The following is a 17,856-nucleotide window of genomic DNA, read 5'->3' as shown; positions in this document are numbered from 1 at the left end:
AAGTAAAGAGAGGATTTGAAGAATATACATACATGCATACATACATACACATATACATATACATACACACACACTTACACATACACACACACATACACACTCACACACACACTCACACACACACTCACACACATACACACTCACACATACACACTCACACATACAGACTCACACATACACACACACATACACACACTCACACATACACACACTCACACATACACACACTCACATGCACAATCAGACCCACAAGCTCAGGGTGCCGTGGACGCATCGAGGACTTCGCCCAAGCACTGGAGTCTGTCAGACCTAGTCAATTCTTGCCTCTCACTCTTCCTGGCTTTGTGACTCAACTTGTCTGAGCATCATCTGTGAAATGGGGACATGGATGCCTCCTTCTCAGAGAGGCCACAACGATGCAGTGAGGTCATGCATGGAAAACACCCCTCAACCAGGTGGAGTCAGTTGCCCTCTCTCTCTTTCTTTTTTTCTTAGAGTTTCGCTCTTGTCGCCCAGGCTGGAGTGCAATGGCGTGATCTCGGCTCACTGCAACCTTTGCCTCCTGGGTTCAAGCGATTCTCCTAACTCAGCCTCCTGAGTAGCCGGGATTACAGGCACGTGCCACCACGCCTGGCTAATTTTTGTATTTTTAGTAGAGACAGGGCTTCACCATGTTGGCCAGGCTGGTCTCGAACTCCTGCCCTCAGGTGATCCTCCTGCCTTGGCCTCCCAAAGTTCTGGGATTACAGACGTGAGCCACTGTGCCCAGCCAGTTGCCCTCTCTCTTTCTATGTCCTTGGCATGCTCTTCCTCCCTTCTGAATGCCATTTTTTTCTACTGTTCCCTTCAACATTCTACTGGCTGGGTGCAGTGGCTCTTGTTTGTAATCCCAGCACTTTGGGAGGCTGAGGCAAGAGGATCATTTGAGGCCAGGAGTTCAAGAGGAGCCTGGGCAACATACAAGACTCCATCTCTTAAAAAAATTTTTTTTTGACTGGTCCTTCAAACTGCAAGTCAAATTCCACCTCCTCCAGGAAGACTTCCTGGGTCTGGACTTCCACATCTGGATCCCTGCATGCTTATCGTGTAGGCCCCACCCTACATCAGAAAGACCAGCTTGGAGGCCCACTCACTTTCCCTCCCGTGGCCTGGCCTCCCTCAGCTCTTCCATGGACACGGCACTGACCATGCTCAGTGTAGGGGTCTGGCAAAGGTTCCTGAGTGAATCACTGAGGGGCACGCTCACAGTGCCAACCGTGAGATCTTCTACCCACAGGTAGCATAATGTCCTCGATAATCACATGTGGCCCTCAGGTGGGGGATGAGGCTGGGAAGCATCTCTGGGACTTAGCCTCACGTGACCCTGAGGACAGCGGTCCTGGTGGAGAGGGGAGGCTAGGTGCCCAAGCGGAGTGGGGACTAGAGGGAGAACAGGGTGGAGGGGAGACTGCGGTGTTCGGCAACTTCCTTTTTTGCTGTGAGGGAAAGAAGGGTGGTGGGTGGAGGATGACGTGCGGCCATAGAAAGGGTTACTAAAAGTGAGTTTCAGGAGAGTTTTGCTGGAGTTAGACTGGAGTGGGCTGAGCTTCACAGAAAGCACTTGTGATCGAGGTTCAAGTTAGGCTGCAAGAGATGACACTTCCGGGCTCTCCTGGGTCTCAGTGGGGCCATGTAACAGGCCCTGCCCGTGGAATGCATGCAGAAGAGAAAGATGCTGCCTCTACCTACCTTGCTTCAAACATCATTGCTGCCCTGTCTTCCCTCTCTTCCCACAGACATGCCTGAGACTCAGTTTGGATCATACAGATAAGGAGCAGGGGCCATAGGGAAACGACACGGAAATAACCTGGGTCCCCGAGTCTCTGAGTGGATCAGAGCCACCCCGCTAACGTGGACTGCTCACCTCTGGATTCTCTCATGAGACAGAAATACGTCCACATTCTTTAAGGCACCTAATGTTGGATCTTTTCATTAGAGCAGCTTAACTTTTACCTTCAATAATATGCACTCAACAAGTGGGAGCAATTATTACTAATACCACCACAATGAAGAGGTAGCACTTACCCTCCCAGGTGGACCGATCACATGAAAAACGTTTGAAAAGAAGAAATCACTCCACAGATGTGAAGGAGTCTTTAGTGAGTCTTGTGTGCCCTCCCTGGCACAGCACGAAGGGGCACTGCCCTGGCCCACGTCGGAAGTGCTTACCTGCCTGGTTGGTGGTGATGTTCACAGAGGCGAACTGAGGCGAGAAGGGGCTCTGGTCAGTAACGCCATTCACGGCCTGGATCTCGAAGGTGTACTGGGTGTGGGCCAGCAGGTCACTGATGTAAATGCGTGGCTCGGTCAGGCCCAGCTGGCGCGGTGCGTACTGCACGTTGTCCCCGCAGCGGGTGCAGGCACCCCGGCCCGAGCCACAGCTCTTGCAGATGATGTTGTAGACGAGGTCCTCTCGGCCTCCAGAGTCGCGGGGAGGGGTCCACTCCAGCATGAGGGAGGTCTCATTGACACTGGAAATCACAGCCTGGGGTGCAGAGGGGATGGCTGGGGCGGGGAAGAGGTGTTGGTCAGTGGGGGCCTCATGGGGTACTATCCTCCACGTGACCACTCTGTGCCCACTGCTCTGGCTCCAGCCCAGGCCTCCGAAAGGACCTCCTTAAATTCTTTCTCCTGTCTCCCCACCAGAGAGATGTTTCTAGAATATAACTTAGCCTGCTGTACATCTGCTCAAAGCTTTCCCTCCAGGTTCCAACCTGCTGAGTGTTTGTTACTGAGGATAGTATTTTTGCATTTGGGATTATACCTGCCCAGTATGTATTCTCACCTTCTTCCTTAGAACAGCTCAGCTTTATTCATGGTGGCAATATGTCCAGCTAAAAGATGGCATTTCCCAGTCTCCTGTGTTTAAGTGCTTGCCGCTGATATAGAGCAGAAGTTGTTGACTAGGACTGTTTCTTTAAAAAGAGACAGACAACTATGGCATGTCCGTTTGTCCTTCCCCACTTCTGCTGCCTAAAATGTGTGTGATGGCTGGGACTTCAGCAGCTATGCTGGGCTATGAAGTGACCTTAAGAACAGAAACAACAGTGGCTCACACCTGTAATCCCAGCACTTTGGGAGGCCAAGACAGGCGGATCACCTGAGGTCAGGAGTTCAAGACCAGCCTGGCCAACACAGGAAACCCTGTCTCTACTAAAAATACAAAAAATTAGCCGGGCATGATAGCGGGTGCCTGTAATCCCAGCTACTCGGGAGGCTGAGGTGGGAGAATTACTTGAACCTGGGAGGTGGAGGTTGTCATGAGCTGAGATCACGCCATTGCATTCCAGAGCCTGGGTGACAAAGTGAGACTCCATCTCAAAAAAAAAAAAAAAAAGAACCACAACTAGGTTGGGTGTGGTGGCTCATGCCTGTCATCCAGCACCAGCACTTTGGGAGGATGTGGGAAGATTCCTTGAGCCCAGGAGTTCAAATCTAGCCTTGGCTAGATAGAACATAGTGAGACCCTGTCTGTATGAAAAATTAGCTGGGTGTGGTGGTGCACGCCTGTAATCCCAGGTATTCAGGAGGCTGAGGGCAGAAGGCTGAGGGCACTCGAGCCCAGGAGGTTGAGGCTACAGTGAGCTAAGATTATGCCACTCCGAATGGCAGAAAGAGTCAGGCCCCAAAGGCCATCGTGGATTGACCATACTGTTCCAGGACTGTCTGCCTTGGGCTCCTTTTGGGTGAGAGAATAAATCTGTATAGTTTCAGCCACCAGGGTCAGCTCTGTTACTTACAGCTGAATGTCATCCCTGACAGATACAGGGGTTGTGACGCTGTGCTCTTAGGCAGTCCCTTCCTAGAGGACCTTGGGCTGTGATTCAGGTAGCCGCTGCCAGGTTAGAACACTGGGCAGCCTTTTCTGCCACAGACACTACCTGTGTTGCTTCATCTCCTGCCAAGCCTCCCATCCCTTGTCCCTTTGTGAATCCAGACCTTGACTTGATCTTTCATGTGACTCAGCAGAAGGGGGTAAGGAGCCAGATGCCAGCACCATGGTGTCTGCACGGTGGGAGCATGACCACCCCAGATGCCCCTTTCTTGATGCCCCTTACTTTTCCATTTCTCTTCCCACCAGGGAAAGACTGGCTGTAACCGGATGGCACCCAACCCTTGCTCTGAGCTTTTCTGCAGGTAGACCTGGGACTCGGTCAGGCATCGCCCTTGAGGGGCCCCGGGACTTACTTGTGCAGGGCATGTCCAGGGGATCCAGGTCTGCTCTGTAGTAGCCATTGCGGCAGACACAGTTGGTGGCCCCTTCAGAAGTGGTCCGGCTGTTGATGGGACAGTGGGTACAGGCCTTGTCTCCTTGGTTGGCCTTGAAAGTTCCAGATGGACAACCTGAGAGAGAAGACAAGGAGAGTCACCAGGAAACCAGATGAAGACTCAGAGAGGTCACGAGCCACGCAGCCTCACGGAGGGGCCACGCAGCACCATTGCTGGAAAATCTCATCTCTTGAAGCGTTTGAAGTCTCCAGACCCCAACGTGGGAGTTCTAATTCTCCCAGGGCTCCCTAGTTTCTTGTCCCTGAGCTGTCTAGGGCTCCCGGCAATCTTCCCTCACCTATCCCAGCTTGGCTGTGTCATGGTCTCTGACCTAGTTACGAGGCACATCTGAAGACGTCTGGGGCAGTGTGCATGGGTTCCGGTCTTGCTAACTAATGTCTGGCTGGGCGCTGATCCTTAGAACCAGATTCCTGGGTTGCAGACAATTGAGATGATTACACGGCAGAAGAAAAGTTCTAGGGCAGTGTGGTGAGGCGATGTGGCAGAGCAGAAGAGAACACTACTTTTGGAATCAGACCGACCTGGCTTTGAGTACTGGCTAGGCCTTTTACTAGCCGTGCAGCCCCAGACAAGTTGCTTAACTACTCAAGACTCAGTTTTCTTATTTGTAAAATTAGGATTCTAAGGCCCATCCCTGCAGGGTCACTGTGAGTATTCTGCCTAAGCGTAAGGCACATGGCACAAGGCCTTGCACAGTAGAGGTGCCCAATGAATAGTAGCTGTTATAGTTGGTATGTGATCAATTTATTAAAAGATTAATAAAAGGGGCCTGCAGTACCAGGGCCAGCCTAAGGAGGGCACTGCTTGCACTCGGCCCACATTTGCACTCGGTCCGCATTTGGCTTCTCCCGTGGGCTGTGGCCATCATCCCTGATATGGAGTCCACTCCCCCTGCAGCTCTGAGTATGAGTTTAGGGCCTATAAGAGTCAGCCGCCTTGTGTGCACACATATTCAAATCCACCTTCCTCTTCTTGCTGGCCCTGGGTTGAGAATCAGGAGGCTGAGGGTCTAGACCCTGCCCCTCTCCCAGCTTCAGCCTGCTGGGTTCATGAACCCAGCTCTGCTATCATACCTCTAAGGGATTGTGCAATGGGTAAGTGGGTGGACAGGAAAGCGCTTTGCAACAGACATTTCATCTCCTTGGGATGAAATGCAGCGAAACCATCCATAGGCCCCCAGGCCCTCACCGGGAGTACATTTCATGCCTGGGTGCTGTGGGTTCTTCAGCAAGTGACTCAGCCTCTCTGAACATTAGGTTCTGTGTATGTAAACAATTAACATAAATTTCCCTAGTTCATTTTTTTCCAGCTCTAGTCTTCAAGGCTTGTCTGCCCAGTCCAAGTATTAGCAAACCACCCTCCCTCAACCCTCAACCCACTCTGGCCTCAGACCCTGCCTTTCTTGGTGCCCAGAACATTGCTTGGGTTCAGAGTGCTCTACTTACCCACTGTAATTATTTTTCTGGGGGTCTCCTGGCCATGCTTTCAACTCCCCCAGTATCAGAGCCATGTCTGACTCACAGCTGCTTGTCCTATGCCTAGCTTGGAATCTGCACTCAGCAAGTGCTCTATAAATACTTCTTTTGTTGTTGTTATTAAATTATTATTATTTTTTTTTTTGTAGAAATGGGGGTCTCACTATGTTGCTCAGGCTAGTCTTGAACTCCTGGGCTCAAGCAGTCCTTCTGCCTCGGCCTGCCAGAGTGCTGGGATTACAAGCATAAGCTACCACACCTGGCCCATAAATACTTCTTGGAGTTGCCTGCTTAAGTGGAATGAGCATGGGCTTTGGAGGCCATGCAAGCAGGAGGGCAGTGAACATAGTGGTTAGTGTGCAGGCTGCTGGCAAACCCAGACCCACCTGTGTGAGCAGTGTGGCCTCGGGGAAGTCACTTAAACTGTTTCCTTACCTGTAAAGTGGGACAACAGTATCTATCTCCTAGGATTGTTGTCAGTTTATATTGCTTAACTTATGTAAAAACACTTATAACAATTCCTGGCAGTATTAAGCCATCTGGTTCAAAAGCAATTTGCTGAGTGACCTTTGACAAGCTGTTTGACCTCCCTGAGCTACACTGTTCTCACTGGTAAGAACATCTACCACACAAAGTGGCCATGAGGATTACTGCACTGGCTCTGGGTCCCCTGAGTCCTCCTGCCCTCCCTCTCGTCTTCCTCTTGGGCACCGACCTTTCCCTGATGGCTGGATGAAGAGGCAGCCTCACCATCTTGGCACTGCCTAGAGCTTCTGGGCAGTCAGGACATGCAGGCTGGAGCCCCAGCTCTGGTCAAGCAGTCGGCCTCTCTAAGCGGGTTTCCTCTTCTGCAGAATGGGGGCACAAGGTTCCCAGGAAGATCTAGAACCATCCTTAGAGATGCCAAAGGGTTTTGGCCCCAAGATCAGGCTCCTCCTGCTCCCTCTCTGGAGACAGCCTACCCAATTCAGCATCCCTCCTCCATCTGCGGGGCATTCCCGGGGGGCCTGCCAGTGGGTGGCTGCTCTCTCTCCCCTCTGTGCGGTGCCAGCCCTTCCATCTGGACTGCCTTCCTGGCTACCCTCTCCCCCTGGCAGTGTCCTGGCTCCCTCTCAGATTCCCAGACCACCCCTGCCCTAAGCTGCCCTTCATTTGCTGTGTTGCCTGGCCAGGTTCGACCCCCACCACCAGGCACTGTATCATTTCTGTATCTGTGGCACTGTGCTTCATGAAACTCACTCTCCTCTGTCCTGGGAAGTGGCATCACTCTCTACCCTGTCCCCCTGCAGCCAATCAATTACTAGGTCTTTCCCCCTCAGCAGTCTCTGGTCTTGTCTTGGCCACTCCCCCCGCTGCCAGCATCTGGAAATCTCTTTCCACCCATTCCTCAGCCTCTCACGCCATCTGGCCTCCTCCCACCCACCCACTCTCCAAACTAGCTCTCTAGAGTGCAGACCTTTCCAAGTCACTTAAAAATCCACAATGGTGGCCGGGCGCGGTGGCTCAAGCCTGTAATCCCAGCACTTTGGGAGGCCGAGACAGGCGGATCACGAGGTCAGGAGATCGAGACCATCCTGGCGAACACGGTGAAACCCCGTCTCTACTAAAAAATACAAAAAAACTAGCTGGGCGAGGTGGTGGGCGCCTGTAGTCCCAGCTACTCAGGAGGCTGAGGCAGGAGAATGGCGTGAACCCGGGAGGCGGAGCTTGCAGTGAGCTGAGATCCAGCCACTGCACTCCAGCCTGGGCGACAGAGCGAGACTCCATCTCAAAAAAAAAAAAAAAAAAAAAATCCACAATGGTACATACATTGGAATACTATTCGGCCATAAAAAGGAACGAAGCATTGACACATGCTACGGCACAGGCGACCCCTGGACACATTGTGCTCAGTGAAAGAAGCCAGCCATGAAAGCAGGATTCCATTGATATGAAACAGGCCCAGCACATGCACATCGAAAGAGACAGAAAGTCGATGCGTGGCTGCCAATGGCTGGGGATAGGGGAGCAGGGGGAGGAGCTGCTAATGGGGAACAGGGCTTCTTTTTGGGGTGATGAATATGTTCTAAAATTGAACGTGGTGATGGTTGCACAATTCTTCGAATACACTAAAAACGATTGATTTGTACAATTTATTTTATTTTTTTTGAGATGGAGTCTCACTCTGTCACCCAGGCTGGAGTGCAGTGGCGCAATCTCGGCCCACTGCAGCCTCTGCCTCCCGGGTTCAAGCGATTCTCCTGCCTCAGCTTCCCGAGTAGCTGGGACTACAGGCGCGTGCCACCACGCCCGGCTAATTTTGTATTTTTAGTAGAGACGGGGTTTCACCATGTTGGCCAGGCTGGTCATGAACTCCTGACCTCAAGTGATCCACCCACCTCGGCTCCCAAATTGCTGGGATTACAGGCGTGAGCCACCACGCCTGGCCTGATTTGTACAATTTAAATAGGCAAATTGTATGGTATGTGAATTTTATTTCAATGAAGCCACTATTTTAAAATGTCCACACCAGCTCCCCAGCAGACATGGGAAGCCCAAACTCTGCAGGGCCCCTGGGCCCCAGGGGGCTGGTACTTGCCCACCACTCCTACCTCAGTGTCTGGTGCTCTCCCACACTCAACTAGGTACAATGCCCACTCCAGGCCCACCTGACACCCCTGGCTTTTGTCCATCTGCAGCTGTTGCTTAGAATGCCTTCCCTTCGCCATCAGGCAAACTCCCAGACTCTTTTAAGACATCATTTCTTCTAGGAAGTCTTCTCTGAGCCCCCTGGCAGGGTCTATTTTATTTATTTATTGAGATGGAGTCTCACTCTGTCGACCAGGCTGGAGTGCACTGGCATGATCTTGGCTCATTGCAACCTCTGCCTCCCAGGTTCAAGTGATTCTCCTGCCTCAGCCTCCCCCCCCAAGTAGCTGGGATTACAGGCATGCACTACCACGCCGGGCTAATTTTTTTGTATACGGTACCTATTTTAATTACTTATGAAAGTGTCTACCTGGCTGGACTATAAACTCCCAGTATAATGCTGGGTTCCTAGCGGGTGATTGGGTGGATGAATGAGGAGCTGGAAGGGGATCGAGCCCTACCCCCTTAGTTGACATTTGAGGAAACCGAGGCCCAGAGAGGAAAAGACAGGCATAGCTCTTCAGTAGCACAGGCCAATTCTGATCCCAAGTCTTCTGTGTGACTGTGGGGTGCGCTGGGGCCTCAGCTCCCATCAGCGACCTCTGAGAGGTCTGGGTGACCACTGTCCACAGCGCCCAGGGGGCCACACTGCTCCCAACTTCTGGGTGGGAAGGGAACCTGTCCTGCTGGCAACTGCATGTCATGTGCAGAAGTGGAAAGAAGATAATGAGACCTGAAACACAGGAAGGCAGTTGTACCTCTGACAGGTGTGTAGGCTTGGAAAGGCCTTCTCCCCTCTGAAACTCAGTCTCCTCATCTGGAAAGGGAGCTAATGATGCCTGCATGGAATAATGACAGAGACAGCCACTGAATGGGTCTCTGCTCCATTGTGGCCTCTCTGCCAATCCTCCACAGTCCCTGGAGTGATCTGTTTAAAATGAATCAGACTTGCGGCACCTTGTCTAAAAACTCCCTCATGTGCAATTTATCCCCACTGCACTCAGAATAGATCCACACGTCTAGCCTGGCTACAAGGCCTGTGAGGTTGGTCCTGATGGTCTCCTGGTTGCTTCCCGCTCCTCCCCTCACTCACTGTGCTCCTGCCTGTGGTCATCAAACCTGTTCTCACCTCCAGGCTTTTGGCCAAGCTGTTCCCTCTGCCTGGAATGCTTTCCCTGCTCTTCCCATGGCTGGCTCCTTTTTCTCCTTCACGCCCCAGCTTAAATGTCACCTCCTCTGAGAGGCCCACCCTGACCACCCTGGCTAAGGCAACTGTCTCTTGCTGTGTTCCGTCTCAATCTCAGTTTCCTTACTGACCCTCATCACAATTCATAATTATATTAGAAAATGGTTTGTCAACTTGTGTGTTGTCTTTTTCCCTGCACTGAAAGTACCTGGAAAAAGGGAGGAGGAGCTGGAGTTGTCTGGCTCTTATGGTTTCCCCAGGCCCTAGCAGAGCAGTGGGCCCGTAGTAGGCACTTGATGTATACAGGTTGATTGAATCAATGTGCCTCTTACAGGGTGCCATCAGAATCAGATGAGAAAGTGGGTGAGAAAATACTTAGCTGAGTCCGTGCCTGTCTGGGTACCACCAGAGTCATCTCGATCTTACCAGCCCATCATCAGGCTCACGGTCCTCTCTGCCTCCCACTTGTTCTCTCCATGGTCTTTCCAGGGACCTGTTGACCAGGGTGTTGACCAAAGCATCTCAGTTTTCAAACTGCAAGTCCTGTATCCCAGAAACTCCCTGGGATTGACCGGGAGGATTGACCATTCTACTGTAACCTCTCTGGCCCCATCTGTCACCTCTCTCATCTGCTTGCAGCTCCCTGGACATCGGGCCACATATGCTGGTCCCTTTGCCCGAATGCCCTTCTCCCCCATCTCCCTGGCCCCTTGGATTGGTGAGTCTGATGTGTGTGCCCACTTCTAGGTGGCCTGCTCTCCATTTTCCTACAGTGCCAGCTCACACTTCCACTGTAGCACACAAGACATGCTCCGTGTGCAGTGGTGTGCTGTTAAACTGCAGTGGAGGGGAAAAGAAGCCCTGATTGGTTGTGTTTGCCAATTTGTGTGGTATAAATACTCCCACCAGAGCAAATGCCGAGCTACCAACTTGAGATCACTGAACGCTGACTTGGGAAAACATGTGTATAGTCGGTTCTTGCAAGTCAAGCTCCAGACCACCACTGGACTTACATGGCACATGACTTTGTTCTGCCCACTGGTTGGTGAACCTTGGTTGGGGCAGGGGCTGGGTCTTTCACTTCTGCATCCCCAGTACCTATGCCAGATCTGGCACATGGTAGGTGTTCAGCCAATTTAGTTTTGCTGAATGAAGGCAGGTCTGTCTCCCTGGTTGGACAGTGAGTGACTTGAGGGGAGGGGTGTGGATTTGAACGGATTGATATACACAAAGCACTTAGAACACACAGTAAGTGCCATGTAAATGGCTATTATTACTCATCCAGCATGGAATGACAAAAATAGTTCCCATTTATTATGTACTTTCCAGGTGGCAGGCCCAGTGCTGTGTCTTACATGGATTCTCTAACTTATTCCATAAACCGCCCACCCAACTAGGTACCATTATCATTCCCATTTTACAGATACGGAAACTGAGGCTCAGGGAGAATGAAGTGACCGCCCTAAGGTCACATAACAAGTCAATGGCACAGCTGGGGTTGACCTTAGATCTTCGTGATCCAGAACAGCTTGTGTCTAAATGCTACTGGTCCCAGAAATTAGTGAGTGGTGAGTGTCACTGCTGGACACCATCGTCAGGACTGCCGAGGGGACGGGATTTGCTGGAGCCTCTCAGAACGGCAGAAGTAGTGCCTGGACCTCAAACCCAAGACTCAGGGCTCAAAGCAGCCAGCCAGCACCAGCCTTCTGCAATGGCCCAGAGCCCTTCGCCAGGCAACCCAGGGCGGGATGGCAGCGGGCCGGGGAAAGGAGGGAGGGTTACAGGGAAACAGATTTTCTCCCCGCCTGCCCCCTGGGCTCTGGGGATAGGTGATAATTGACCGAGTGAGCCCCGAGTCAGGCCGAGGCAGGACTCCATCTGGGCCTGGCACGGTGGGGCTGTTAATTGGCATCGGGTGATCCTCAAAGCCTCAATGGCTGGCCTGCTGCCTCTGCTCCCCCCTCTCCTCCCAGGGACTCCGGCTTAATCCCAAAGACAACTGATGCCACCTCGGAGTCAATCGCTGGGTCAGGCCCAGTGTGTCAGGCTGCCGAGGCTTGGAAGGAGCATCTCTGTCTTCCTTGGGGTCCTGTAGACCAGAGGGCGCTGTCTGTGGTTCTGGGTAGAGGTGGCATCTGAAAAGGTCTGCACCCTGGGGTCAAGTTCCTATTCTTACCCAGACCTGAGCAGAACGTCTGATGAAACTGAACCTGGGCATGGACTGTGGAGCTATGGCCAGGGCTTAATCCCAGTTCTATCTCTCATTAACTCTGTGACCACAAGCAAGTTACCTACCCTCTCTGTGCCTAAGTTTCTTGTCTGTACAATGGGAATAATAACATTGATTATATTTGCTGGGAAGATTAAACAAGTTAATGAAAGTGAAGCACCCTAACAGTGTCTGCCTGGCTCATGTTAAGTGCTATGTAAGTGTTGGCTATTATTATATTCATTCATTCTTGGCCTCCATTTGCTATGTGCTAAGCACTGGAGATAATAGAGATAAAGAAGACATAGTCCCTGTCCTCAGAAGTTCAGGTCCAGCTGGGGAGATAGCGAGTTGTGAATTTATTCTACAGACATTTACTGAGTCCCCTAGTAGGTGCCAGGTACTGGGACTTTGAGACAAAAGGCCTCGGCCCTGGAACATGAGAGACCATGGCTAAGCAGGGGCTGAGATGCCTTCCTTGAACCAGGCTTACCTGCTGGCTGCTGTGGGCAGAGGGGCCAGGGAGCGGGTTCTGGGGTCAGCGGTGGCAGGTTTGAAGTGCAGCCAGCTCGTTTTCCCACCTTGGAATCTCTAGGAAGTCAGTTCTGGGTTTCAGCTGGGGAGAGGAGTTTGGATGGAGAAAAGAGTCTTGGCCCCAGGGTAGGAGGGCTGGCGGCCCCAGCAAACTGCCGTTTGCTCCGTGAGCCTAGGCTACTTCCTGCCCACTCTGGGCCTCAGCTCTACTAGATTTGAATGGATTGATATACACAGTTCAATCCGATCATTCAATCCACAATCCAAGGAAGGTGCTGCCTGGCACCCCGTCTAGGGCTTCTTCCAGCTTGGGACTCCAGCTGTGGGTGGCTCAGACACCCAGTGCTGGGCCTTACATTCTCTTTGAACTGCGGAAAGACTGATTTGCATATTTTCAGGGGTTTGTGCTGTGTGTAGGGCAGGGCTGGGCTTGCTGGGTTGAGTGGGTGGGGTTTTGGGGTCTGCCTCATGCAAAGTGGCTTTTACATTTGGCACGCTTCCTGCTTTGGCTGCAAGGTTAACCTAGCAGAGTCAGTCCCTCTGGGCTGGGCTGGGCTGGGCATGATGCCTGATCCTCCTCCGTACTGTGGGCAAAGCTGCGCTGAAAGCAGGCAGCTACCTCCCGAGATGGAGAGGATGTGCTTCTAAGCACTGCGTGCCTAGGATGTGCTCAGTGCTGGGCCAGGAGCCTCCCTGGTCCATGCTCTCCTTGGACCACCCTGTGCAATGGGAGGTGTTATTCCCATTTTAGAGATGAGGAAACTGAGGCTAACAGAAAGGAAGTGCCCTGTCCAAATCACATAGAGACTTAGGCTCAGGGCATGTGCCTCCACAGTCCAGGTTCTTAATTTTTTTTCTTTCTTTTGAGACACGGTCTCACTCTATCACCCAAGCTGCAGTGTAGTGGCGCAATCACAGCTCACTGCAGCCTCGACTTCCTGGGCTCATGTGATCCTCTCACTTCAGCCTTCCGAGTAGCTGGAGCTACAGGTGCACACCACCATGCCTGGCTAATTTTTGTTATATTTTGTAGAGATGGGTTTCATCATGTCATCCAGGCTGGTCTTGAACTCCTGGGCTCAAGTGATCCTCCTACCCCGACCTCCCTAAGTGCTGGGGTTACAGATGTGAGCCACTGTGCCCAGCCTTAGTCCATGTTCTTTCTAAAACCCCCGTCCTCAAGGTCCCTGGAGCTCCTTCCCACTTGATGAAGGGTTTCCCTTCTTGCCTGTTTACTCCTTCCTTTCCTCCCTCTTCCCCCTTCCTAGACAAGACAGCTTAAGTCCAGCGAATGCCTCAGGGCCATGCCCTTGCTAGGGTAGCTCCCACTAGGACCACCCAGGGGCTGTCAGTCATCCTGCCCCAATGCCCAGGTCCCCCTGTCTGCCCCTGCTGGGACCCGGCTTCGTGGAACCCAGCCAGCAGCTGACAGGACAAGGTTGAGGCAGGGAGCTGCACGAACATGCCTCCCCTTTGCCTGAGGGGGGACCCGGGCCTTGCCAGCCAGGCCGCCACCCCTGCCATCTGTCGAGTCACTCCTCTGCTCAAGACCCTTTGGTGGCTCCCTCATGCCCAAGGATAGTCCGGCCTGCTTTGGCCTCCCCTTCCACAGTCCACTTGGCCAGCTTCAGCTCCCTCATGCTCCCAATCACACCTTGGGCTCTAGCCACTGCAGGCACTGCCAGTTCCCAGAACAAGCTGTGCTTGGTCTCGCCTCTGGGCCTTTGCTCAGGCAGCTCTCTCTGCCTCACATGCTATCCCAGCTCCCACCCAGCTCCTTCTTGTCCTTCTTCAAATCTCACTCCAGCCCGAATCAGCTGTTGGTCCTTTTCTAAGATGTCCCCGGCCAGGGTTGGGTCTGGGGGCGCTCTCCTGTGCTCCAGGAGTGTCTGGCACTGCACCTCTGCCACTGCATGAGTATACAGGATGGTGACTGTCTGCCTCTCCTACCAGGCTGTGAGCACAGTGATAGTGATGGTGGGTAACCCCAAGGTCTGGCACCAGCCCCAGTGTCTGCCTGAGAGGTGATCGATCCTGAGAGGCTTCAGGAATTATTTGTCGCCCAGGCTGGAGCGCAGTGGCGCGATCTTGGCTCACTGCAAGCTCCACCTCCCAAGTTCAGGCCATTCTCCTGGCTCAGCCTCCTGAGTAGCTGGGACTACAGGCGCCCGCCACCATGCCTGCCTAATTTTTTTTTTGTATTTTTGGTAGAGACGGGGTTTCACCATGTTAGCCAAGATGGTTTCAATCTCCTGACTTCATGATCCACCTGCCTCGGCCTCCCAAAGTGCTGGGATAACATGCATGAGCCACCAGGCCCGGTCGAAAGGTGGAATCTTGTGCTTAAGCTCATTCAACTTGTGTGTGGACTGGAGATTTTGCTCGAGGCCTCTGGAGTCCCCTGAGCTCCTCCTGGAGCCCCTGGTGACAGGCTCTCAAGGCCTCCTACCTTTGTCCTTGGCATTCGATTAACATCTGTCTCTCCACCTCCATCTCCCCTCCTCCCGCCAGCTGTGAGCTCCGTGAGGGCAGCCACCGCACCTGCCCTGCTGACTGCCTGGCACAGAGCAGACGCTCCGTAACAGCTCTCTGAGTGACAGGCTGCAAGGCCTGTAGGTCCCCTGGCCCCAAGGCCGGAGCAACCAGGACTTTCATGACTGCTGTGTGTTCCCCAGTTGTAGGGGGAGCTCACAGTCTCCCAGGGGAGCCAGACACTGAACCCCACAGTCTGTAAAGGCTGGTGAGCCGGTAAGGGTGTTTCATGGCCTGGTCTTCCCAGTCCCTGGACCCCTGCGTTGCCCCCAGCCCCAGGTCTGGCCTGCCTCCCTTCACGATATCCCAGCTCCCCCACAGTGGGGGCTGAGAGCTGCCGCCCTCCCAGCAGGCAGCCCCATTCCTCCAATTTCCTCCCAATTAATCAAGCTCTGAACTTTTTAATTATCTGCCTGCAGGGTGACTCCCCACTCTGGTGAAGCAATTAAGGAAGGACATTTCCAAGTGTTGTGTGGCTGCCAGCAGACAGCGTTGTCCAAGCCCTGATGGAAGAGCTGGTGACAGGAGGGGTGGGCAGGAACCCCCTCCCCAAAATGGGCTGCTGGGAGGTTGTCCTGGGGTCCGAGCTGGAACCTTTCTGGGAATCTGGGGCCACACTGTACAGGGTAACCCCCTCCCATTCATTCAATGGCTCTTTCTCTGCAGCTAGAATCTGACTTCAAATATCCTAGCTACCACGTGCTAGGCACTGGGTAGGTGCTTAACAATGTTGCTGCATCTTCACCTTGACTCTGGGAGTAAGAATATGATGACCTCTATTTTACAGATGAGGACACAGAGGCTCAAAAACACGAACAACTTCAGATATGTAGCTGGAATCTGAGGCCAGCTCTGACTCCACGGCTTCCTCATTCTATTGTCTTCTGAAAATCAGTGTGTGGTCTGTCAAAGTGCTCAGGGCACTGAGAAAGGGGAGTGGGTCAACCTCTGGAGGAGATGCCCCCAAGCTGGAGACCTGCTGAAGAACACAGGCCCTCTGTGTGCAGGGCTGCTGCTGGGAGAGGGTATCGCAGGGAGAGGGAGTATGCAAAGGCACAGAGGCGTGAAACGGGGTAGTGTGTGTGCGGAGAGCTACAAATAGTTCAGGGTTGCTAGCACGTGAGGTTCAAGGCCAGGAGAGGAAGGAGATGAGGATGGAGAGTAAGGCAGGGTTTCAGGCCTCGGAAGTCAGTGGAACCTTCACGATCTTCTGGGCTAAGCTCCTTATTTTATGACTACAAAATACATGACCCAGACAGGGACAGGGACAGGGACTTGCCTAGGGTCACAAAGCAAGTGAGTGGCCGGCAGAGCTGGGGTTGCAGCCCAGCTGTGCTGACGCCCACATTGGAGGGAAGAGAGGGGGCAGTGGAGTGGAAGCGTCATCACATCACGGCAGAAGCCTAACTGGCTTCCTGGCTTTCTCCCTTGCTCTCCCATGTCCTTGCTCTCCCATGTCCTTGCTCTCCTCTAGCTGCATTCAGCCTTCCACAGCAGCCAGGATTCTGCGGAACAGCGATCAGCTCATGTTGCCCAAAGGCCTCCAACAGTTTCCCTCTCACTTGGAGTAAAGACCAATAGCCTGGGCACGGTGGCTCACACCTGTAATCCTAACACTTTGGGAGGCCAAGGGGGAGGATTGCTTGAGCTGAGGAGTTTGAGGCCAGTCTGAGCAACATAGTGAGACCATGACTCTACAAAAAATTTTTTCAAAAATGAGCTGGGCGTGGTGGCGCAACCCTGTGGTCCAAGTTACTTGGGAGGCTGAGGTGGGAGGATCTCTTGAGCCTGGGAGGTTGAGGTTGCAGTGAGCTGAGAGCCCACCACTGCACTCCAACCTGGGCAACAGAGCAAGACCCTGTATCCAAACAAAGCCGAATTTCCAAAAGGAAACAAAAACTCCCAAAACAAGAGCCTACAAAGCTTCCTTTTCCTCTCTGAACTCCTCTCCACCCGCCTGGCCTCTTACCCCCTCCACCTGAACCACACTGACCTCCTGGTTGCCCCGAGAACACCAGGCTTCTCCTAGCCTCAGGGCCCCGAGAACACCAGGCTTCTGCTAGCCTCAGGGCCTGTGCTCCTGCCTGGTTCAAGTCCTGGGTCAGTCACTTCTTCCCTGAGCCCCTCTCTGGGCCTCACCTCCTCATCTATATTTGGGGTTCATGCCACATCCCTCCCCCTCCTGAGAAAATGGGGACCGATCGAGTATCCCCTTCCTCCCAGCTGGAGACTATCACTGCCACAGGGCTCAGAAGGCTGCAGCCTCCCAGCCTGTAATCCCTGGGACTCACAGATGCAGGAATAGCAAGTGTTAAACAATAATCACGATGTGCCCGAGGGGAAGCCGGATGTGTTTGCAAAGCTTGACACATCTGGCAGGGCCAGGCCCAGGCCCCTCCCGCACATCTGGCTGCTGTATTGACAGGTGGTGTAGTGGGCCACTGAGGTACGGTTTGGCAGGCCCAGTCCTGGTACCGTGAGGGTGAGATGGACCTGGCAAAGCTGGGGAGCATCTCCCAAGCCACCCTACATGCGGGTCCCCTGTTCAGGCCATCCACTGTACCTTGCTGGCTGTGTTCTGAGAGAAGAGCTTAGGACCCAGAACCCTGCCCTCAGATTCCTAAATCCCTGCATCATTCTGTCGGTGTCTGGTACTGGCCACCCCTGCTGGGATTTGGGGAGCCTGGGAAAGCCCCCTCCTCCTCCAGAAGAGGGGGGTGCTTTTTCAGGGTCACCTCACATAGCACTTCCCCTTCTGCGGGATCCAGAAATGTGGTCATCAGCTGCACCTGGGGGAGCTGCTCCGGGCTGAGACTGGCCTCCTCCCTCCTCCCACCTGCCCCAAGAAAGCCATGGTCATTAATAAAGGACACAATTAGCTGTCAGCAGAGAACATGTCTGGAATTTTTTACCTGCTTGGTGAGCTCGGTTAAGGCAACAAACCCTCGGAGCCCCCGGGGACA

The 17,856-nt window shown here is 53.1% G+C and overlaps 1 protein-coding gene across 4 annotated transcripts in view; it reads right to left on the bottom strand.

Annotated features, from left to right (window-relative positions):
- Window positions 1-17,856, bottom strand: part of EPHB2 (EPH receptor B2) — a 136,799-nt gene that overhangs the window by 50,865 nt on the left and 68,078 nt on the right. For all 4 annotated transcript variants that reach the window (XM_011945546.1, XM_011945545.1, XM_011945544.1 and 1 more), the window contains exons 3-4: window positions 4,228-4,383; window positions 2,209-2,544 (exon numbers count right to left, since the gene is read on the bottom strand). In XM_011945546.1, coding sequence (XP_011800936.1) covers window positions 2,209-2,544; window positions 4,228-4,383 — 492 coding nt within the window. The remainder of the gene's footprint in view (window positions 1-2,208; window positions 2,545-4,227; window positions 4,384-17,856) is intronic.

Source organism: Colobus angolensis, unplaced genomic scaffold (assembly GCF_000951035.1).
Source record: "Colobus angolensis palliatus isolate OR3802 unplaced genomic scaffold, Cang.pa_1.0 Scaffold240, whole genome shotgun sequence".
Lineage (NCBI taxonomy): Eukaryota > Metazoa > Chordata > Mammalia > Primates > Cercopithecidae > Colobus > Colobus angolensis.
The sequence above is the reverse complement of the archived record's forward strand: the minus strand, read 5'-3'. Positions and strand labels throughout refer to the sequence as shown.